This window comes from Biomphalaria glabrata, chromosome 2 (genome assembly GCF_947242115.1).
Source record: "Biomphalaria glabrata chromosome 2, xgBioGlab47.1, whole genome shotgun sequence".
Classification (NCBI taxonomy): Eukaryota; Metazoa; Mollusca; class Gastropoda; family Planorbidae; genus Biomphalaria; species Biomphalaria glabrata.
This window is the reverse complement of record NC_074712.1, coordinates 45,768,330-45,792,422: the sequence shown is the minus strand read 5'-3', so window position 1 is coordinate 45,792,422 and position 24,093 is coordinate 45,768,330. Positions and strand designations below refer to the sequence as shown.

General features: G+C 41.7%; 3 protein-coding genes across 5 annotated transcripts in view; all 3 read right to left on the bottom strand.

The window, feature by feature from the left end:
* LOC106069888 (uncharacterized) overlaps positions 1-10,792 on the bottom strand; it is a 40,015-nt gene extending 29,223 nt beyond the window's left edge. The window contains exon 1 of one of the 3 annotated variants that reach the window (XM_056020858.1): positions 10,589-10,792. The gene's annotated coding sequence lies outside the window, so the exon portion shown is untranslated. Of the gene's footprint in view, positions 1-1,715; positions 1,738-1,767; positions 2,007-10,588 lie in introns of those variants that run through there. The other 2 variants (XM_056020857.1, XM_056020860.1) reach the window with 2 other exon arrangements.
* A 3,160-nt stretch (positions 10,793-13,952) lies between these two features.
* Positions 13,953-14,567, bottom strand: LOC129924710 (uncharacterized). Its single transcript, XM_056021204.1, has one exon. The coding sequence runs from the start codon at positions 14,565-14,567 to the stop codon at positions 13,953-13,955; it is 615 nt and encodes a 204-aa protein (XP_055877179.1).
* Positions 14,568-17,700: 3,133 nt separating this feature from the next.
* LOC129924709 (uncharacterized) lies at positions 17,701-18,588 on the bottom strand. The gene has a single exon (XM_056021203.1). The coding sequence runs from the start codon at positions 18,586-18,588 to the stop codon at positions 17,701-17,703; it is 888 nt and encodes a 295-aa protein (XP_055877178.1).
* Between the last annotated feature and the right edge of the window lie 5,505 nt (positions 18,589-24,093).

Here is a 24,093-nt window from a genome sequence, read left to right as displayed (position 1 = left end):
CGTGGTGAAGTCGTCAACTTGAAGCATAGCATGTGACTTTGATGTGACTATGTGAGAGGTCTAACAAAGTGTCCTGCTGGGGTGTTTTATCCCGTGGGCTAGCTGAGGACATTAAGCAGCGGTAGTAGCACCTCTCTGGACTTGTCCTGCTGCATTTTCAATCTCTCTGCAAATTTTATGGCAGTTTCTCTATTCAGCTCGTAAATTGATCGGCGAAACCTGGAATCTTTGACCAGGTTCTCGAAAACGGCTCTAACAAATTTTCCTAGAAATTCGACAGTTGATGTTTATCTTTGAGAAATTAGCTGATCGGCATCACTATAGTTTGACCGTTATAATTTTTTCGAAATATCTTCTAAAATTAAATTTGGTCTAGACAACCTTTACCTTGAACAGACATAGCGGGTATTCTCGCTGTCTACATTCAAGAGTGAAATAAATAAATAGACCTCAGGAACATTTTGAGCGCCGTCATCTAAAAAAATAGATTTATACATTCGCTTAATCAGGATTTATTGACGGAGTGGGGGAGAAAGGGTTGTGGTAAACAATGTTTCATTTTGATCAGCTATCTTTCATTAGTAATTACGAACCAAATATTCGCTCTTACAAAACTTGGTCAGCTGTATAAAGGATACATTGTCTTATTTTTGTTTCTTTTTTGTTACTTGATGTTTTGTTGTCGCTTTGAATCTTTTTTCATTATATGGCCGAAAACTAATCCGTTTCCCAGCGAGTGTGAACATGAAGTTTACAAAGATTGGTTTCACCGTTGAACGTATCACGTGAGGTGAACACACTAAGTTCCCGAGCTCATTAGACAATCGTATCACGTGAGGTGAACACACTAAGTTCCCGAGCTCATTAGACAATCGTATCACGTGAAGTGAACACACTAAGTTCCCGAGCTCATTAGACAATCGTATCACGTGAGGTGAACACACTAAGTTCCCAAGCTCATTAGACAATCGTATCACGTGAACACACTAAGTTCCCGAGCTCATTAGACAATTGTATCACGTGAGGTGAACACAATAAGTTCCCGAGCTCATTAGACAATTGTATCACGTGAGGTGAACACACTAAGTTCCCGAGCTCATTAGACAATCGTATCACGTGAGGTGAACACACTAAGTTCCCGAGCTCATTAGACAATCGTATCACGTGAGGTGAACACACTAAGTTCCCGAGCTCATTAGACAATTGTATCACGTGAGGTGAACACACTAAGTTCCCGAGCTCATTAGACAATTGTATCACGTGAGGTGAACACACTAAGTTCCCGAGCTCATTATACAATCGTATCACGTGAGGTGAACACACTAAGTTCCCGAGCTCATTAGACAATGTCAAAGTGGAATCAAGCATCAAGGCAAAAAGAGTCAGTACTTTACACACTTATCAATCACTAGAAACTTACAAAAGAATTTATTTTTTTTTTAAAAAAAGGTGGTTGTTGTTGATGATGATGGTGATGACCTGGGTCACGTCTGCTGGTCTACAAAACACTGCAGTTGTTGCTAGGATGTTGTTTCTATTTTTTTTTTTCATTTAATCCTTATAGGAAAATACATCATAAACATAAAAATGTAGATTCGTTGGAGATATACAAAAAACTTCACTCTGTCTAGATATAATATCAAATATAAAAAAAATGTGTCAAAAAGAAAATTTTGGTTTGCATTTTTTACAATATCTTTTACAATATCCTTCACCTGCGTTCTGTGACATCAGATGCTAGACATGAATGTGTCATATCAACTTTACCTTGACAACTTGTTGGGGAGATTAATCCACAATGAAAAAAAAATCTGTTGGTTTACTTCAAGAAGAGAAACTTGTTCTGTGCTGTCAGCCAATTTATCATTGGTGCTGGAACAATGTTGTAATCTAAATGTTCACTTTATCAATCATCGAAATGTGTTTCCAGTTTCGCGAGCGGATTTTCTCCTCTGCCTCAATAGACGATGACATAAACAAAGTGAGGCTGGGGAGGGGGGGGGGGCATGTCCTCTCGGTACTGTAACTAGTACGTCACTTGATGCGACACTCGAGTCTCAGACATGGCAGCTATCTGCACCACCTACATGTAGGGAGCTGAGCCGTGCGGAATGTAGCGGGACTCACTTGAAGGGGCACTTGAAAGAGTTGAGTCCAACTAATGAGTGGTCAACTCCTTGGCAGATGATTGGATGCTGCTCCAGCAGTGGCGTAGCCTGGGATTGGAGGCCCATCAGGCTTGGCTTCTTTAGGGCTTCTTTAGGGGCCCATCAGGCTTGGCTTCTTTAGGGCTTCTTTAGGGGCCCACTGCATTTTGACATCATGACATGAGATAATGTACTTAATAATGTGTGGAATATCTGCAACATGGTCACTAACATGACTAGCTAGATAACATGGCTTTGGCTTAATATTTAATGTAAAAAAAAAATGTCAGACACACATTTGGGGACCCATCAAGTGGGGGCCCGGAGGAATTTTCAAATTTGGATCCCCCTCCCACACACTAGCTACGCCACTGCTGCTCCAGATTTGAGTGTGTAAGTAAATGGAAAGAAATGTAGAACAGCTCCTTTAAATATATGAATAGGAATTAGTCCTAGCATATGGAATAAGAAATGTGCTTTTGTCTTTTTGTCTTTCAAATCTGTAAGGATTACACTTGCTGCAGTATAAATAATTCAAACAGTCATTGATTATTCCTTTAGTTAATCTGGTCACTAAGCTGTGGCTATCCTGAAGGTCAATGTACACATCTGTTTCTGTTCTCCGTTTGTTAACTATATATTCAACTTGTTCCTTTCCGTTTTGCTAATGCTACACATCAACAAAAATATCGCCATGTCTAATATTTGAAAGAATCAAAACCTAGAAATATAAATGCATGTGAATCTAGTTTCTTAAGTTTCTACACCTTTGTTGTCCTACTCATTCCATGCAAAGTAGCTGTTTATAAAACAAAACAAAAAAGAAAAGTCTACAGGAGATGTTTGATCCCGCCACAATGTTCTTTCTAAAGTAAGTCTTTCAAGCTAAACTTGTCTCCAATGTTATCACGTGACTACATTCTAAGTAGATGTGTAACAATGGATTAAAGAAATTGGATTCCAGAGAACAATGTCATCTAAACTATACGAAGTACAATCAAGAATAGATTTCTACACATCTTAAACTCGGTTAATGTAATCTATAATTAGGTCATATGTCGTTTTGGATCGTAGGAAGTAAAATCTAATTTCCTCCTCCATGACTAAACTACCCATCAGGGAATAGGGAGGTCCTAGGCGAAGGGAATAGTGAGGTCCTAGGTGAAGGGAATAGTGAGGTCCTAGGTGAAGGGAAAAGGGAGGTCCTAGGTGAAGTGAATAGGGAGGTCCTAGGTGAAGTGAATAGGGAGGTCCTAGGTGAAGGGAATAGTGAGGTCCTAGGTGAAGGGAAAAGGGAGGTCCTAGGTGAAGTGAATAGGGAGGTCCTAGGTGAAGTGAATAGGGAGGTCCTAGGTGAAGGGAAAAGGGAGTCCTAGGTGAAGGGAATAGTGAGGTCCTAGGTGAAGGGAAAAGTGAGGTCCTAGGTGAAGGGAATAGTGAGGTCCTAGGTGAAGTGAATAGGGAGGTCCTAGGTGAAGTGAATAGGGAGGTCCTAGGTGAAGGGAATAGTGAGGTCCTAGGTGAAGGGAATAGTGAGGTCCTAGATCAAGGGAATAGGGGAGGTCCTAGGTGAAGGGAAAAGGGAGGTCCTAGGTGAAGTGAATAGGGAGGTCCTAGATGAAGTGAATAGGGAGGTCCTAGGTGAAGTGAATAGGGAGGTCCTAGGTGAAGGGAATAGTGAGGTCCTAGGTGAAGGGAAAAGGGAGGTCCTAGGTGAAGTGATTAGGGAGGTCCTAGGTGAAGTGAATAGGGAGGTCCTAGGTGAAGGGAAAAGGGAGGTCCTAGGTGAAGGGAATAATGAGGTCCTAGGTAAAGGGAAAAGTGAGGTCCTAGGTGAAGGGAATAGTGAGGTCCTAGGTGAAGTGAATAGGGAGGTCCTAGGTGAAGTAAATAGGGAGGTCCTAGGTGAAGGGAATAGTGAGGTCCTAGGTGAAGGGAATAGTGAGGTCCTAGGTGAAGGGAATAGTGAGGTCTTAGATGAAGGGAATAGGGAGGTCCTAGGTGAAGGGAATAGTGAGGTCCTGGGTGAAGGGAATAGGGAGGTCCTAGGTGAAGGGAAAAGGGAGGTCCTAGGTGAAGTGAATAGGGAGGTCCTAGGTGAAGTGAATAGGGAGGTCCTAGGTGAAGGGAATAGTGAGGTCCTAGGTGAAGGGAATAGTGAGGTCCTATGTGAAGGGAAAAGGGAGGTCCTAGGTGAAGTGAATAGGGAGGTCCTATGTGAAGGGAAAAGGGAGGTCCTAGGTGAAGTGAATAGGGAGGTCCTAGGTGAAGGGAAAATGGAGGTTCTAGGTGAAGTGAATAGGGAGGTCCTAGGTGAAGGGAATAGGGAGGTCCTAGGTGAAAGTGAATAGGGAGGTCCTAGGTGAAGTGAAAAGGGAGGTCCTAGGTGAAGGGAATAGGGACGTCCTAGGTGAAGGGAATAGGGAGGTCCTAGGTGAAGTGAATAGGGAGGTCCTAGGTGAAGGGAATAAGGAGGTCCTAGGTGAAGGGAAAAGGGAGGTCCTAGGTGAAAGGAATAGGGAGGTCCTAGGCGAAGGGAATAGGGAGGTCCTAGGTGAAGGGAATAGGGAGGTCCTAGGTGAAGGGAATAGGGAGGTCCTAGGTGAAGGGAATAGGGAGGTCCTAGGTGAAGGGAATAGGGAGGTCCTAGGTGAAGGGAATAGGGAGGTCCTAGGTGAAGGGAATAGGGAGGTCCTAGGCGAAGGGAATAGGGAGGTCCTAGGTGAAGTGAATAGTGAGGTCCTAGATGAAGGGAATAGGGAGGTCCTAGGTGAAGGGAATAGTGAGGTCCTAGGTGAAGGGAATAGGGAGGTCCTAGGTGAAGGGAAAAGGGAGGTCCTAGGTGAAGGGAAAAGGGAGGTCCTAGGTGAAGTGAATAGGGAGGTCCTAGGTGAAGGGAATAGTGAGGTCCTAGGTGAAGGGAATAGTGAGGTCCTAGGTGAAGGGAAAAAGGAGGTCCTAGGTGAAGTGAATAGGTAGGTCCTATGTGAAGGGAAAAGGGAGGTTCTAGGTGAAGTGAATAGGGAGGTCCTAGGTGAAGTGAATAGGGAGGTCCTAGGTGAAGGGAATAAGGAGGTCCTAGGTGAAGGGAAAAGGGAGGTCCTAGGTGAAAGGAATAGGGAGGTCCTAGGCGAAGGGAATAGGGAGGTCCTAGGTGAAGGGAATAGGGAGGTCCTAGGTGAAGGGAATAGGGAGGTCCTAGGTGAAGGGAATAGGGAGGTCCTAGGTGAAGGGAATAGGGAGGTCCTAGGTGAAAGGAATAGGGAGGTCCTAGGTGAAGGGAATAGGGAGGTCCTAGGCGAAGGGAATAGGGAGGTCCTAGGTGAAGTGAATAGTGAGGTCCTAGATGAAGGGAATAGGGAGGTCCTAGGTGAAGGGAATAGTGAGGTCCTAGGTGAAGGGAATAGGGAGGTCCAAGGTGAAGGGAAAAGGGAGGTCCTAGGTGAAGGGAAAAGGGAGGTCCTAGGAGAAGTGAATAGGGAGGTCCTAGGTGAAGGGAATAGTGAGGTCCTAGGTGAAGGGAATAGTGAGGTCCTAGGTGAAGGGAAAAGGGAGGTCCTAGGTGAAGTGAATAGGGAGGTCCTATGTGAAGGGAAAAGGGAGGTCCTAGGTGAAGTGAATAGGGAGGTCCTAGGTGAAGGGAAAATGGAGGTTCTAGGTGAAGTGAATAGGGAGGTCCTAGGTGAAGGGAATAGGGAGATCCTAGGTGAAAGTGAATAGGGAGGTCCTAGGTGAAGTGAAAAGGGAGGTCCTAGGTGAAGGGAATAGGGACGTCCTAGGTGAAGGGAAAAGGGAGGTCCTAGGTGAAGGGAATAGGGAGGTCCTAGGTGAAGTGAATAGGGAGGTCCTAGGTGAAGGGAATAAGGAGGTCCTAGGTGAAGGGAAAAGGGAGGTCCTAGGTGAAAGGAATAGGGAGGTCCTAGGCGAAGGGAATAGGGAGGTCCTAGGTGAAGGGAATAGGGAGGTCCTAGGTGAAGGGAATAGGGAGGTCCTAGGTGAAGGGAATAGGGAGGTCCTAGGTGAAGGGAATAGGGAAGTCCTAGGTGAAGGGAATAGGGAGGTCCTAGGTGAAGGGAATAGGGAGGTCCTAGGCGAAGGGAATAGGGAGGTCCTAGGTGAAGGGAATAGGGAGGTCCTAGGCGAAGGGAATAGGGTGTCCCCTATTAAAATAGAAAAACAAAAAAAAAATAAGCAAAACGTATAAACTGTCCTGTATCTAAACCTCATCAACAAGTACGTGAAATTCATGTAGCACCGACAGCACGAATGGACGATTCGTTATCCCCAGACATTTCACCGAAAGGAAGAAACAATGGTCTTTTAATGTAGTCTAACAAGTAGATTTAAACCTTGAATCATAGCACAAACTTAAAACTAGGCTAGTAGAAATAGAGCCATAGAATTTAGCTATGTTTCAGAGCGAGGCTAGTAGAAATGGAGCAATAGAATTTAGCTATGTTTGAGAGCGAGGCTAGTAAAATAGAGCCATAGAATTTAGCTTTTTGAGAGCGAGGCTAGTAAAATAGAACCATAGAATTTAGCTATGCTTGAGAGCGAGGCTAGTAAAATAGAGCCATAGAATTTAGCTTTTTGAGAGCGAGGCTAGTAAAATAGAACCATAGAATTTAGCTATGCTTGAGAGCGAGGCTAGTAAAATAGAGCCATAGAATTTAGCTATGTTTCAGAGCGAGGCTAGTAGAAATAGAGCCATAGAATTTAGCTATGTTTGAGAGCGAGGCTGGTAGAAATAGAGCCATAGAGTTCAGACATGTTTGAGATTTGATTCATGTTTTACAATTTTTTTCTAAAAAAAATATTTTAGGCCTGTGCGAGGCCCCTACCAATTTGAGACTCTAGGCCTAATTTGCCTATACCTATGGCCATCCCTGCATCAACCCTAATCCTGTCTTCCTCCATATCTGAACTTACCCTCTTCCCTAATCCTGTCTTCCTCCATTTCTGAACTTACCCTCAACCATAACCCTGTCTTCCTCCATATCTGAACTTACCCTCAACCATAACCCTGTCTTCTTCCATATCTGAACTTACCCTCTTCCCTAACCGTGTCTTCCTCCATATCTGAACTTACCCTCAACCCTAATCGTACGCCAACTCAGTCCGTCTGTCAATCTGATGAAAACCTATTTGCGTTTCTTAAAACGTCTCCAGACAGAAAGGTTAGGGTTCAAGTCTAGGTTATTATCAGGTCTATTATGTTACACTTAAGACATTTTGGACCAAAGCACGGTCTCTGTATGGAGCATGCTAGTTCAGCAGTAAAGAAAAGAATAAGCTCTTACATGACAACGATCAAAGAAGACATAAACCTAGATCTTGAAGATATAAATCTACATTTAGACTAGACATGGACAATGCATTTTTGAGACGTTACGCACTGAAAAAAAAAGAAGTTTAAACTTTCACACTCCAGTGGTTTTGCTGTTTGGTAAGCGATTCAGCTCGAATGACAGATCAATTGGCGGGTCACTAAGCTTGTCGACTGCAGGAGTTGCATTTTTATCACGCTGCACATAAAGATAAAATGTGATAACAAAGCGCTCTTAAAGTCGACAAAGAAAACGCTTTAGGGACACTCTCAAAGCTTCTCTGAAAGCATTCAGCATTGACCCTGCCACTTGGGAGATGGAAGCAAATTATTGAGCATCATGGCGTCGCGCTGTGAAAAGTGGCGAGAACAGTGCTGGTAGGAGAAAAGCGTCAGAGAAAAAAAAAGGAAGACCTATGACACTAGTTCCAACTGGAATAACCTGCCTATGTGCAGCCGAACATTCCGGGCTCACATAGGTCTCACCAGCTACATGAGGAGGCACAAAACCCCAGTGCAAAGCCCTCAGCCCCCTGGATGACAAAAGTGGTCATCATCGAACCACGATAGACGAACTATATTTCATGCTTTTAGCTTATCCTATCACTTATCTGGACAAGTTGGGAGGCAGGGGGAGAAAGAAAGTGATATCTTATAAACTATAGCGTAATCGCTTTTCAAAAGCAATTATAAAACAAGAAAAATAAACCATGAATTCGAATTCATATCTCAAGACTTCGTAAGCCGACGCTGTAACCACTCTGGTAGTGAGGAGTTTATGAAAATAGAAGATTCGATAGCCCACCGAAGTGTTTTTATGCGGCCCGCGGACACCTAAAGAAATCTGGTGTGTCCACACATTACACATACAGAAATGCTAATATATGACAAATAAATAATTGTAAATATCTATAGAAATTTCTTGAAACTTTTAGTTCTTATCACTTACAATGAAGAGGCTAAAGAAACAGTGTCTCTAAACGTCAGTCTAAAATGTTTAAGGTAAACGAAAATTATTCTTAATGCAATATTTCAAAACATTCAGTCAAAAGACACAAACACCAGTTTTTATTCAATGCTATGAAGAACTGTGTTGAAAGTGTTGGGTTTATTATACAAGATAGTAAGAGTAATAACTGATGCAGCCAGTGCTTGACTGAGAAAAACTGGCTTTTGAATGAAGTAAATAACAATATCCCAACCATAATCTCATAACATGAAAAAGTACAAAGTTGCATTAAATATTGAGTATCTAACATTACAAAGATAGTATGTTCATATGTTTGACATAAGGCTACTTTAAGCTAAAGCAAACTATGTAACTGCCCATGACCCATGATTGTTGGGGTTCTCATATGGAGTGTATAATACATGTTTTTATAGAAGAAATAGCGAAACTTGTCCTCAATGTTATTGTTGAAGTAGACTAGGTTTTAATAAATTGCATAATTTTAGTTTTTTTCGCTGTTTGTTTTTATTTTTCTATTTTATTTGGGGCTACTGAATTCACTTTGCCTAGGGCCCCAAATTCTCTAAGGCCGGCCCTGATTGGAAGTTCCGAAAAATACTTGAAGGTTTGGAAACAAAACTACCGATGTTTGGTAACACAGTAGTATCCACTGGCCTAGCATTAGAAGAACATGGAAACTCAATGAAGAAATTGTTTGGTTCCTTGAAGGACATTGACTGTGACCTTGTTACTAATATTTCTAATGAAAAGTGGAAGATATGACTTCATGTTTAACATCGGCGGCACTACCATGTGTTGCTTGCGCATAAAATACATGTGCATGTTAAAGCTATTCCATTTCTTGAGGCTAGCAAGTGAAAACAGGTTTTGTTATTTTCATTAGCTGAAAGTTGAAACTATTTCTAGTGAAATGATCGTGGAATTTGAAAGCAAATTTTAAGACGTCAGGAACTTGGAACCAGTTTTCCATACCCCCAGCTGACCATTTAATACAGAAGCTGATTCAGCTCCAGATGACATACCTCCTAGCAAATTATAACCTGAAAGAGAAGTTCCCACCAGTTCCTTTGCGGGATCTTCATGGGGGCCAGAAGCTGTATATCATCTCTTTAAAAACTTTAACATTATTTGGAACCATATTCATCAAGCTTTTTTTTAAATTTTGTTTTTTGTTTGAAAATTATCAAGTGTTGGAACAGTTCGATGCTGATTGACTGTATATGACAGCAGTCACAAGAAAAACTACAAATAGTAAGCTAGTTAGACGTTTCTGGAACATTATGCACAAGAGTAAACAGTTATGTACTTCATAGTAAGTACCACTGTACATTTGTGATGTGGTGAAATGCCATATTATGTTGGCAAGTAAACAGACAATAGCAATTAAAAAAAAAATGATTCTTAAAATTCGAGAAATTGTTAACTCTTGTTGTCATTCCCAAAATAGGGGAGCAAAAATAAAAGAAAATCTATATGTATGCGGCCCTCCAGTCCCCAATTTATTTTAATGCGGCCCTTGGTAGAAAAAAGTTGCCCACCACTGTTCTATAGTATTGATTGTTCTAAACTTAAGCTCATGCAGCGACCTATAAAGGGTATTAATTCAGTTTATACCACCACTTCAGTCAAGTAAAATTTCTTTCCCTTGTTCGAGATACAAAAAAAAAAATTTAATTACCAATATTTGATTAACTAATTGCTGTTTTTTTTTCTCTGTGGGTTTTTTTAAATTGATTCTTGTGTTGTCATATAAATTAAATAATTGTGCGCATTTTCAGCTAGATCCAAAATTGGATGTCGGAGAAATAACATGTACAAACTTTTGACCAAACAGACAGACAGACAGACAGACAGAGTGATGTGAAAGGAGCTTTGTAAAAAGAAGAGGACTACGAAAGAGGGAAAGGCAGACAGAGCGAGACAGAGAGAGAGAGAGAGAGAGAGAGAGAGAGAGAGACAGACAGATAAATAGATTGACAGAAAAAGGCAGAGGGAGGAAGAAGGTGAAGTGAGAGGGTCAGAGATTAAGAGAGGGACAGGGAGAGAGAGAGAGGGAAATATAGAAAGAGAAAAACATGGAAAGTCAGAGAGATAGAGAGAGAGAGGGGGGGGGAGTATAAAGGAGAATAAAAAGACCACACTTACCACTGCTGTATAGCCCACATCAGGTCTACAGTGTACGAATGTGGTGTCATTAGTAGACGTGTGAAGTCATGAAAAGAAGCAATTATAAACACGAGTAGTCTAGCTACTAGACTTATCTCCCATGACTGGTAGAGTTAACCTGCCATGCAAATAGACTCATGTACATTGATTGATTGAGAAAATAAAACAACTACATACGCTGAACAAAAGAAAGAAGGAGAGACTTAGAAATACCGAGACAGTCAATGAAACAAAACTTGAGACAGAGAGAGAGAGAAGGGGAGAAAAACTAAGTGACCCAGATAGAGAGACAATGTCTTAAAATGAAGTGCTTTGTTGACGCCTATGTCAACATTAAAACTTTGGGTTATCTTTAAGACATTCTGTCAGTTATTTTCAAATACATTCTGTCCTCTAGACGACATTCAGTCAGCTAAAAGACATTCAGTCAGCTAAAAGACATTCAGTCAGCTAGAAGACATTCAGTCAGCTAGAAGACATTCAGTCAGCTAAAAGACATTCAGTCAGCTAGAAGACATTCAGTCAGCTAAAAGACATTCAGTCAGCTAGAAGACATTCAGTCAGCTAAAAGACATTCAGTCAGCTAGAAGACATTCAGTCAGCTAGAAGACATTCAGTCAGCTAAAAGACATTCAGTCAGCTAGAAGACATTCAGTCAGCTAAAAGACATTCAGTCAGCTAGAAGACATTCAGTCAGCTAAAAGACATTCAGTCAGCTAGAAGACATTCAGTCAGCTAAAAGACATTCAGTCAGCTAGAAGACGTTCAGTCAGCTAGAACATATTCAGTCAGCTAGAAGACATTCAGTCAGCTAGAAGACATTCAGTCAGCTAGAAGACATTCAGTCAGATTTGAGACATTGAGACATTCTGTCAGATTTGAGACATTCTGTCAGCTTTGAGACATTCTGTCAGATTTGAGACATTCTGTCAGATTTGAGACATTGAGACATTCTGTCAGCTTTGAGACATTCTGTCAGATTTGAGACATTCTGTCAGATTTTAGACATTCTGTCAGATTTGAGACATTCTGTCAGATTTGAGACATTGAGACATTCTGTCAGATTTGAGACATTTTGTCAGATTTGAGACATTCTGTCAGCTTTGAGACATTCTGTCAGATTTGAGACATTCTGTCAGATTTGAGATATTGAGACATTCTGTCAGATTTGAGATATTGAGACATTCTGTCAGATTTGAGATGTTGAGACATTCTGTCAGATTTGAGATATTGAGTTATTCTGTCAGATTTGAGACATTGAGACATTCTGTCAGATTTGAGATATTGAGACATTCTGTCAGATTTGAGATATTGAGACATTCTGTCAGATTTGATATATTCTGTCAGCTAGAAGACTTTCTGTCAGATTTGAGACATTGAGACATTCTGTCAGATTTGAGATATTGAGACATTCTGTCAGATTTGAGACATTGAGACATTCTGTCAGATTTGAGATATTGAGACATTCTGTCAATTTTTTGAGACATTCTGTCAGATTTGAGATATTGAGACATTCTGTCAGATTTGAGACATTGAGACATTCTGTCAGATTTGAGACATTGAGACATTCTGTCAGATTTGAGATATTCTGTCAGCTAGAAGACTTTCTGTCAGATTTGAGACATTCTGTCAGATTTGAGATATTCTGTTAGCTAGAAGACTTTCTGTCAGATTTGAGACATTGAGACATTCTGTCAGATTTGAGACATTCTGTCAGATTTGAGACATTCTGTCAGATTTTAGACATTCTGTCAGATTTGAGATATTGAGACATTCTGTCAGATTTGAGATATTGAGACATTCTGTCAGATTTGAGATGTTGAGACATTCTGTCAGATTTGAGATATTGAGTTATTCTGTCAGATTTGAGACATTGAGACATTCTGTCAGATTTGATATATTGAGACATTCTGTCAGATTTGAGATATTGAGACATTCTGTCAGATTTGAGACATTGAGACATTCTGTCAGATTTGAGACATTGAGACATTCTGTCAGATTTGAGATATTCTGTCAGCTAGAAGACTTTCTGTCAGATTTGAGACATTCTGTCAGATTTGAGATATTCTGTTAGCTAGAAGACTTTCTGTCAGATTTGAGACATTGAGACATTCTGTCAGATTTGAGATATTGAGACATTCTGTCAGATTTGAGACATTGAGACATTCTGTCAGATTTAAGATATTGAGACATTCTGTCAGTTTTGAGATATTCTGTCAGCTAGAAGACTTTCTGTCAGATTTGAGACATTGAGACATTCTGTCAGATTTGAGACATTAAGACATTCTGTCAGATTTGAGACATTGAGACATTCTGTCAGATTTGAGATATTCTGTCAGCTAGAAGACTTTCTGTCAGATTTGAGACATTCTGTCAGATTTGAGATATTCTGTTAGCTAGAAGACTTTCTGTCAGATTTGAGACATTGAGACATTCTGTCAGATTTGAGATATTGAGACATTCTGTCAGATTTGAGACATTGAGACATTCTGTCAGATTTAAGATATTGAGACATTCTGTCAGTTTTGAGATATTCTGTCAGCTAGAAGACTTTCTGTCAGATTTGAGACATTGAGACATTCTGTCAGATTTGAGATATTGAGACATTCTGTCAGATTTGAGACATTGAGACATTCTGTCAGATTTGAGATATTGAGACATTCTGTCAGATTCTAGATATTCTGTCAGCTAGAAGACTTTCTGTTAGATTTGAGATATTCTGTCAGATTTGAGACATTCTGTCAGATTTGAGACATTCTGTCAGATTTGAGACATTCTGTCAGATTTGAGACAATCTCTCAGCTAGAAGACATTCTGTCAGCTTGTAAAAAGTGTGTGCTTGAAATGTAGGTCAAATTGGTCTCTGTCGCAATTGAAAAAAAAACGTATTTTTCTACACCTCCAGAACAAAGTAAAGATTCCAACCTAACACTCCACCTAATGAAGTTTGTATTTTTCTATCATACAACAAACACTTCGACCTGTGACTATCACTTAACATGTGTAATAATCGCTTGAACGGTCCCTGCTTGAGCTTTGTCCTATCAAAGTCAAAGAAAGACCAGGAGAGATTCCTAACTAAACAATGGTAGTCGAGTCCAAAGATTAAAGACCCAGTGCAGTATATCATATGACAGTACAGAATTGTGGCGACCCACATACTGTGTCACATTGGAGGCAAACAAAGCAGTTGTCAGTCGGGTGTGATATTTCTTTGTTAACACAAACATCTGAAACAATAAAAGCCACTGGATTTCATGGCTGCATACAGAATGTGCTCGAGTTGAACAAGATTTCAATAATGCCCAATTCTTATCAATATTTTACTGCCGGATTTCAATGATTAGTGGATGGGCATCTTGTACCTGGCATTCTGCTGGAGGGGCATCTTGTACCTGGCATTCTGCTGGAGGGGCATCTTGTACTTGGCATTCTGCTGGAGGGGCATCTTGTACCTGGCATTCTGCTGGAGGGGCATCTTGTACCTGGCATTCTGCTGGAGGGGCATCTTGTACCTGGCAGTCTGCTGGAGGGGCATCTTGTACCTGGCAGTCTGCTGGAGGGGCATCTTGTACCTGGCATTCTGCTGGAGGGGCATCTTGTACCTGGCAGTCTGCTGGAGGGGCATCTTGTACCTGGCATTCTGCTGGAGGGGCATCTTGTACCTGGCATTCTGCTGGAGGGGCATCTTGTACCTGGCATTCTGCTGGAGGGGCATCTTGTACCTGGCAGTCTGCTGGAGGGGCATCTTGTACCTGGCATTCTGCTGGATGGGCATCTTGTACCTGGCATTCTGCTGGAGGGGCATCTTGTACCTGGCAGTCTGCTGGAGGGGCATCTTGTACCTGGCATTCTGCTGGAAGGGCATCTTGTACCTGGCATTCTGCTGGAGGGGCATCTTGTACCTGGCAGTCTGCTGGATGGGCATCTTGTACCTGGCATTCTGCTGGAGGGGCATGTTGAATCTGTCACTTTAGCGTATGTGCTTTTTGTATCTGTCATGCTGGTTATGGGCATGCTGTGCCTTTCACGATATTGTATGGGTATGTTGTGCCTGTCACGCTGGTGTATGGGTACGTTGTAACTGTCACGATGGTGTATGGGTACGTTGTAACTGTCACGCTGGTGTATGGGTACGTTGTAACTGTCACGATGGTGTATGGGTACGTTGTAACTGTCACGCTGGTGTATGGGTACGTTGTAACTGTCACGCTGGTGTATGGGCATGTTGTACACACACTAGCGCATGGAACCCCCCCCCCCCGAAATGAACTCCTCCCCCCTGGGGGGGGGGGAACGGAATTAAGTGACTGATTTTTGCTTTCCTTTTGTTTATTTTAGGTGAGATTTTAATACTGTTACGACTTTGGAGTAGGCTAAAGATAGTTAACTCACCGATTGTCAGGTCGCCAATATTCTTCTCGTTGCAGAAGCACAATCTACTACGAACAGTCAATAATCGGAATAATCGAAACAATTGCACAGTCCTCCTAATCAAAATGTACATACAACAATTCACAAAACCGATTTAAGAAAAAAAAAACAATCCTCCGTTGAGAAAATCCACGATCATAACTCCAGTTCCTTTTTCCTCAACACACTCGCTCAGGTCAGTTTCGCCTCCAAACATAAACAACAATTCAAAAAGATCTCACGTGGGGAAAAATGGTCAGTCGGGGGGGGGACAAGTTTACAACACTGCCCCCTCCCTAGGTCTGTGCGTCCCGAACAGACTCTCCATCATCTCCACAATAACGGTTCAACCGATCTAGGTGCACTACTTTGCATTTGGTTCTAGGGCCCTTCTGGATCCGGTACACAACGTCGTTGATCCTTTTCACAATCCGATATGGGCCTTCCCAGTCTTTCTGTAATTTCGGCGATCTTCCCTTCTTTCTCTTGGGGTTGTATAGCCAGACAAGATCATGTTCTTCAAACCCCGCAGAGTTGGCCCTTCTATCGTATCTGGTCTTCATAAGGTCGCTACTGTCTTTTATCCTACTCCTTGCAACTGCATGAACCTCTTCTAGTCTCTTTCGAAGTCCTGTTACATATTCGCTTGCCGTTGTTGGTTGGTCTCCTGGCTGTCCAAATAAGAGGTCTGCTGGCATCCTAAGTTCTCGACCAAACAATAATTTGGCTGGTGTGTAACCTGTAGTTGCATGAACTGCTCCTCTATAAGACAGAAGGAATAGGGGAATGTAGTCATCCCAATCATTTTGCTGTTCTGCTGACATTTTAGCCAGATGCTGTACCAGCGTACGATTGAAGTGTTCTACCATCCCATCTGATTGAGGGCGTAGTGGTGTGGTTCGCGTCTTCTCGATATTCAGGATTTTACAAATCTCCTGAAACAGATTAGATTCAAAGTTGCGTCCTTGATCTGAATGTAATTCCATTGGGACACCAAAACGACTAATCCAATGTCCTACCAAAATATCGACTATTGTTGTGGTTTCCTGGTTGGGCATCGCGAAAGCTTCTGGCCATTTACTAAAATAGTCCATTATCACGAGAATGTATTTGTTCCCTTTGTTAGTCTCAGGAAAAGGTCCAGCTACGTCCAGTGCGATTCTCTCGAATGGGACACCTACGTTGTACTGTTGCAAGGGTCCTCTAGTTCGACGTTGCGGGCCTTTAGTTGCCGCACACCGGTCACATTTCCTGCACCAATCTTCTACGTCTTCCTTGTAACGACACCAATAAAACCTTTGCCTGACTTTTTCTAACGTTTTGTTAACGCCTAAGTGACCACCTGTGGAGCCGTTGTGCATTTCATGTAGCACTTCTGGGATTCTAATCTTTGGTAAAACTAGTTGTACTCGTGTCGAGGTCCCATCGGTGGATTCCCAAATCCGTTTTAGGACGTCGTTGTCTATCACCAGAGAGTCCCATTGCGCCCAGTAAGCCTTGGTAATCTCTCCCGTACTAGAAACTTGATGCCAATCAGGGCGTTGTCCAACTTCCTTCCATTGCAAAATTGGGGCAATATCTTTGTCATCCTTTTGTTCTCTGCGTATCGTCTCTTCAGACCAAGACGCTGATGCACTTAGCTCCAACCGCCTACAATCCAGGGCACTTGTTGTTTTCCCTTCTACTTTTGTGCAATGCTTGCACTCCTGCTTACAAGGTCGTCGTGATAAAGCGTCAGCATTCGAATGGGCTTGTCCCTTCCTGTGTTGTGTTTCGAAATCATAAGTCTGTAACCTTTCTAACCATCTAGCTACTTGTCCTTCCGGATTCTTGAAGGAAAGTAGCCATTGGAGGGCCGCATGGTCTGTTCTCAACTTAAATCTTTGTCCATACAGATACTTGTGAAAATGTTTAATGGAGTCCACTACAGCTAGCAGCTCACGTCTAGTCACACAATAATTTCGTTCAGCTTTTGACAAACTTCTGCTAAAGTAGGCTACCACTCTCTCGCTACCGTCCACTTCCTGTGATAAAACAGCACCGATCCCTGTATTGCTAGCATCCGTGTCAAGTTGAAACACATTACCTGGTAGGGGATAAGACAACATGGGCGATGAGACGAGAGCCTCTTTCAATTTCTCAAAAGCTTCTTGACAATCTGGCGTCCATTGAAATTGCGTCTTTCTCTAAGTCAATTGGTGAAGGGCTCTAGCGATAGTGGAAAAACTGGGTACAAAGCGTTGTAGTAGCTGCAAAGACCCAAGAAGCTTCTGAGCTCATGAAGATTAGTAGGTGTAGGCCAGTGCTTGACGACTTCCGTTTTTTCTGGGTCTGTGCTTACCCCGTCTTTGGATACAATATGGCCCAGATATTTAACTTCCCTCTGAAAGAATGAGCACTTCTTCGGATTTAGTTTCATTCCCGCACTTCGAATACGCTGCATCACTTCCCTCAAGTTATGTATGTGTTCATCAAATGTCTTTCCGAAGACTATAATGTCATCTAGGTAGACCAGGCAAGCATTCCAATTTAAGCCCCGCAAAACTTGTTCCATCAGTCTCTCAAAAGTTGCCCGAAAGGCATAACCGTAAACTGCCATAGTCCGTTTCCCGTGGAGAAAGCTGTTTTCTGTTTGTCATCAGGATGTAAACCTACTTGCCAGTAGCCGCTTTTGAGATCTAGGGTTGAAAATATATGAGCTCCAGAAAAGGGGTGTCTAATGTGTCATCGATACGCGGCAGTGGATAGCTGTCTTTTTGTGTGACGTTATTTAAAGCCCTGTAGTCAACGCAAAAACGCAGAGAGCCATCTTTTTTCTGAACCAGAACAACAGGCGAGCACCATGGGCTGTTAGACGGCTCTAAAATTCCTTGTTCCTTCATTTGTTCCAACATGTGAGCGGCCTCTTGTTGCTTTGCTAATGGTAGTCGCCGTGGTGTTTGCCGGATTGGTCTAGTGTTACCTGTATCTATCCTATGGGTTACCATATTAGTCCGGCCACCTTCATTTTCACTGTCTTGCATGATGTCTTTAAACTCTAGCAACAGTTGTTTAGCTTTATTGTACTCTTCCTCTGACAGATTCTCGCCCACATCTCCAAGCATTAGATCAACTCGAGAGTCACATAACGATGCACTAGCTACAGGGGCCACCGCACCACACGTTGCAATAAGCTCCACTGGGCAACAGGTGGCCATAACATTATTCTTTTGTAGGTTGCAAGCTTGAGTGTCAACGTTCATAACGCGAACAGGTACTCTCCTGTCTTCTCTGTTAACAACCAATATTCTCCCAACAGGCAACCTTCTGTATGCTTCCTTTGACTGCTCTATGAGGCTTGTGATAGACATGGGATCGTTGCCTTCTATTGTTCCCCATATGATGGCTTCAGACTGTGGGGGGATGATGGTGTCTTCTGTTACTAAGACCCTCTTAATCTGTTCTTCTTCCATGTTGTCCCCCAGCAAGAGAATTTCTAGATTCCCATATTGTACTGTGCCACCCCCAATGTTCAACGTGAATCCAAATAATTGCATAAAGTCTAGTCCCAGAATACACTCATCCATTATATGGGCGACCAAGAATTCGTGACTAAAACGTTGGTTAGCTATCTCAAAATTTACAAAGGTTTGTCCTAAAATCGGCAACAGTTCACCACTAGCTGTTTTTAGTGAATAGCCACTTGTTTCGTGAATCACGTGGTTTTCTACGAGACTAGGGTGAATTATTGATCTTGATGCGCCAGTATCTAAGAGAAATCTGCAGAAACGAACTCCTACTTTCCCTTGTACACTCAGACTTCTATTTTTACCTAACACAGCCACTGGGATGATAAGTCTAGGGCTTCCTGTAAATCTCGCTGCCTGTCTCCGCCCCACGAGACCGGCAGAATCTAGTTTTCCTGGTTCTGAGATTGGGAGGTGGCTGCTTGCTGGTTACCCAATCCTTCTCTTCCTCTCAGACGGCCTGCATTTCTTCGAGTACAGTTCCTTTGAATATGGCCAGGAGCATCGCAATTCCAGCAGCGAAAGACCGACCTGTTCTGCCTGGGCATCTGCTGTGCCCGCCGGTCCTCTATAGTGCCCACCACCTGTCTGATAATATGCGTGAGGTCCTCCTCCTGCACATGGAGCCCCCGACTGAGATAGGTCGTTTTCGCTGTGCATTTAGCTGCCTCAAAAGATAAGGCGTATATCAAAGCATCGCTCGCCTCTCGTTTCCCACTCAATCGGATGGCCTTCTTCAATTCGGGGTCATGAACACCATCGATAAACGCGTCCGTTACGAGAACGTCTAAGATCTCTTGGGTCAGGGTCGGATAAGCCAAGCGTGCCAGTCATTCGATGTCTGCCATCAGCTCTTGTAGTGTCTCTCCTGGTTTTTGCTGCCGAGTCTTCAATTGAACCCTATAAACCTCCTTCATGTGTTCGTCTCCAAATCGCAATTCCATAGTTCTAACAAGTGCCTCATAATCTTGCTGGTCGCTTACTATCTGGAGCAATTCAGTGGCCTTTCCTCGTAACGCAAGCATTAATCCAGTGGCTTTTTCTTCGTTTGTTCTCCAGTTGTTCACTTTTGCAGCCGCCTCAAATTGTCTTTTATAAACTGTCCACGAAACCGTACCATCAAAGAAGGGTGGCTTGACTTTTCTAGTTGCCTCGCTTGACCCTAAATTTACTTTTGTGCCTTTAACCTTGCCCAGCTCAACTCTGACTGCCTGGACCTCGTCGCTAAGGACTTGAATCTTTTGCTCCATCTGCACTGTGAGCTCCGACTTCACTGCAGCGATTTCATCCCTTAGCTTACTTCTGAATTCCTCCATATCTGTTTTCTGGCTAGTCGCAATTGTTTGCATTGACCCTAGAAGCTCTTTTTTCATTTCACTCAATATTTCGCCGAGATCAGTCTTCACTTCGAACTCGTGAGTGTCCGGGTCGAACCCATCTTCTTTCAAGGCCTCTCTCAGACGGCTAACAAGGGCTTCTTTGTTTCCTGACGCTACGATGTCTCGCCTCTTTAGCTCCTTTCGGATTTCATTAATCTGGAGCTCGTGAAGGCGTTTAGAAGTAGACATTGTAAGTAGAGTAAGCGGGGTCCCACTTGTGACACCAGTTGTTACGACTTTGGAGTAGGCTAAAGATAGTTAACTCACCGATTGTCAGGTCGCCGATATTCTTCTCGTTGCAGAAGCACAATCTACTACGAACAGTCAATAATCCGAATAATCGAAACAATTGCACAGTCCTCCTAATCAAAATGTACATACAACTATTCACAAAACCGATTTAAGAAAAAAAAACAATCCTCCGTTGAGAAATCCACGATCATAACTCCAGTTCCTTTTTCCTCAACACACTCGCTCAGGTCAGTTTCGCCTCCAAACATAAACAACAATTCAAAAAGATCTCACGTGGGGAAAAATGGTCAGTCGGGGGGGGGGGAGACAAGTTTACAACAATACTAAAATCATCACTTACCACAGCACAGCCGAGGTAGTTTTGAGTTAAAAACCCTCTACCAGGGGGTTTTGAGTTTAAATCCCCCTACCAGGAGGTTTTGAGATTTAAAAAACCCCTATCAGGGGGTTTTGAGATACAAATCCCTCTACCAGGGGGCCTTGAGTTTAATACCCCCTACAGGGGGTTTTGAATTTTAAACCCCCTACCAGAGGTTTTTGCAGTTAAATCCCCCTCTTCTATAAAACAAAACAAAAAAAAATGCAAACAACAATCACCAAATTCCTACAGCACAGTTGAGGAAGATTTTGATTTAAAAACCCCATCCAAAATTTACGATAAACCCTATCTTCAATATAAAAATAGCAAATTACACACTGAAAATTCTATGAGCTTAGCCAAATGGGTTTTGAGTTTAACCCCCCCCCCACCCTCCAGTTGGGGTTTAAAGCTAAAAAGTACCTCTTCAATATAAAAAAACAACACATTACACACTATAAAATCTACGAGCGTTTAAAACCCCTCCAGATGGTTTTGAGTTTAAAATTCCCCTACAGATCGTTTAGAGTTGAAAACCTCTCTCTTCAATATTATTTTTAATCAAACTACAGTCACCAAATTCTATGATCGTAGCTAAATGGGGTTTTGAATTAAAAACAAAACAAAAAAAAACGCCAGAGATTTCTTAGTTTAAAACCCCACAATAGATGATTTGACGAAAAAACTTTCCTTTTCGATATAAAATCTAAAGCGAAATACAGGCATGTAATTCCAAGAGCGTAGTCAAGAAAGGTTACAAATTTCTACCAGTGGCTTGGGCTCCATTAATAAAGTATGAATAGTCTTCTGCCGAAATTGAAAATCATTAAATGTGTCTCAACAAAGATGGCTAAGACAGATTTTAGGAGTCAGTAATAGAGATCGGGTCTAAATCAAAGAAATCATATGCCGAACTGGGAGTCGAATCCTTAGTAAGGTTGTGACAGAGGTTTTGCGGGACATGTTCTCACACAAAATGAATTACGCAAAATAAGAGTTGCGGAAAATGCGCCGAACGGCGCGAGAGAGTCTAAGTCAGGACATTAGGTTTTTGAAATAAAACTTTTTAATAGCAAGATAATGCACTGTAGATACCTCAGAATATGCATTTTGTTGGCTTTCAATACCAGAAATAGTGCTCGGCGGCGGGGCTTCGCCCCGCGCTGGGGGAGCGCTGCGAACTCCCCCAGACCCCTTTGCTAGCAAGGGCGGGCAGTCTACAATGAACAATAAACGTCTTCCGAAAGGGTCAGAATGTAATAAAGATTAATTATGTATACACACACACACACATATATATATATATATATATATATATATAATTTCCCCCCCCCCCCAAAACCCTCCCCGAAAAAAAATCCTGGCTACGCCCATGCACTAGCGTATTACGGTTCAGATGTTTGCAAAGATCACAGAACACAATTTTTATTCTGGGGGAGTAGTGGTCTTCGATTGCAAAACCTTGATGTGCAGAACATACTGGCACAAAGCTAGATAGCAAAATAAATAAAAAAAACTAATGTTTAAATCATGGCTGAAAACTTAAAGATGAATGTGAATCTAAAAATGACTACGATCTTAAGATCATAAGGATTAACCGCTATATATTTTTTTGAAGTTTAGATTTAGATGACACTATGTCAATAATCTCAAGTGGAAACAGTAGACGTTTTACTTACTTGACACACTCGAAGACAAGCCTTATTATTATTACTATTATTATTATTATTATGTTACAAATGAACGAGTAGTCATTCTCTGGCGCTGCCAGGGTCGAGTTTCGCTAAAGAGAAATAAAATTCATCGTAGTCCCTTTAACAGTTTCTACTGAGGAATTTTCTGGTAATGTGGCAGGTTTATTATTATTATTATTATTATTATTATAAAAGAACGAGTATTCATTCTCTGGCGAAGCCAGGGTCAAGTTTCGTTAAAGAGAAACAAAATTCATCGTAGTCCCTTTAACAGTTTCCACCGAGGAATTTTCTGGTGATGTGGCAGGCCTATCCCAGTACAGTAGAATATCAGTAGACTCGAGAACCTCTTGTGGTGAGTATTTATAATAATGAGGAGTATCCTTACCGATCAAATTGTGTGTCAAAGCCAAGTGCTGATGTATTAGCTTACTTGATATTTATTGGGCTGAACATCCTGCCATTATGTGTTCAATTGACTCACCCACATTTCCACATTTTCGGCATTTGTCAACAATATTGAGTTTTAGGATATGTTTCTCGCAATTGTTTGTCCTAATTACTCTGTCCTTTATTGCTGTAACAAAGCCTTCAGTTTCAGGGTAGAGATGACCTGCTTTGAGCCATGCTAATAAATCTAATAAAGCCGGCAATTTTCCGTGGAGTGTTTTTTCTTCCCATTGGCGAATATCATGCCCTACGTCGTCCAAACCGACATTAACATCAACATTGTTTAGGTTCAGAGGGGTCGCATCATAGTCATATTTGCGTAGGAAGGAAACTAGTTCATTGCTGGAGGCGAGCAGTTTTGATCGTATTTTGGAAACTTGCGTCTTACACAGTTTGAAGATGTTTTGCAATCCACGGCCTCCATCCTTCCAGGGCAGGTATAGCCTTATGGTGGAGGATTTGGGGTTTAAACATCGAAATTCGGTTAATAATATGTCATGTAGGTCGGTGTCTGTTATTATTATTATTATGTACTTTATTCGGAGATGTTTCATATACATATTATAGGCCTAAACCATATCAATTTGCAAGTGTCTAGTATGACTTGGCATGATGTGAGATTACACAAAGGGAAATAATAATATTTACTGTTTTGGGCTTGAATACAGAGGTGTTAACTTTAAGTCCTTATTGTAGAGTGTGGACGTATATATGGAATTATTCTCTATTTTGCTGACATGTTAATATGAAAGTTATATCTTATTTCTTTATATACTGTTGTGATACTACTGATGTATATTCAAATGTATCTTCTAGACACCCAGTTTGTAAAGCTGGAGAAGCACACGTGTGCATTGCTTTGTTTAGATATGTTCATCTACAAAGCTTATATCAACTCGCTCTGTCTGTCTTTATGTCTGTCTGTATTGTAAAAAGTGTGTACACGTTATTTCTTCAATGCTCGGACCTGAGTGATACCTTGAGTGAGCTAAAACGTGACGTCACACATACTCAGTCCAAAAACATTATTACAGGGGTTTCACCTGAACTTGTCTTTATCAAATAGTTGATTGTGTAGGGAAAGGCTAATCTTCACTTTATGTGTGATATAGCTTCCTTCCGACAATCTGTATGTCATGATTACCACAATGCTATTGTACTTGACGGGATCGGTTGATGTTTTTATTTGAAATATATTAGAGTGATGTGGGTTTTTTTAAATTCACTTTTACTGACCTGGTTTCGCCCACGCCTTCTCATCCTTGATCTAGTTTTTTTAAAGTCTTCGCATGGCAGGTCGGGGGTTTGGGTTTATAATAGAAGTTTGCTGTTCAACAAATGTGTACTCTATATTAAATAAGCGCTAATGTTGTTCTTAGTCCGTACAGGCTATTAGGGGTTACTTAATTACAATTAATTTATAAATAAACTC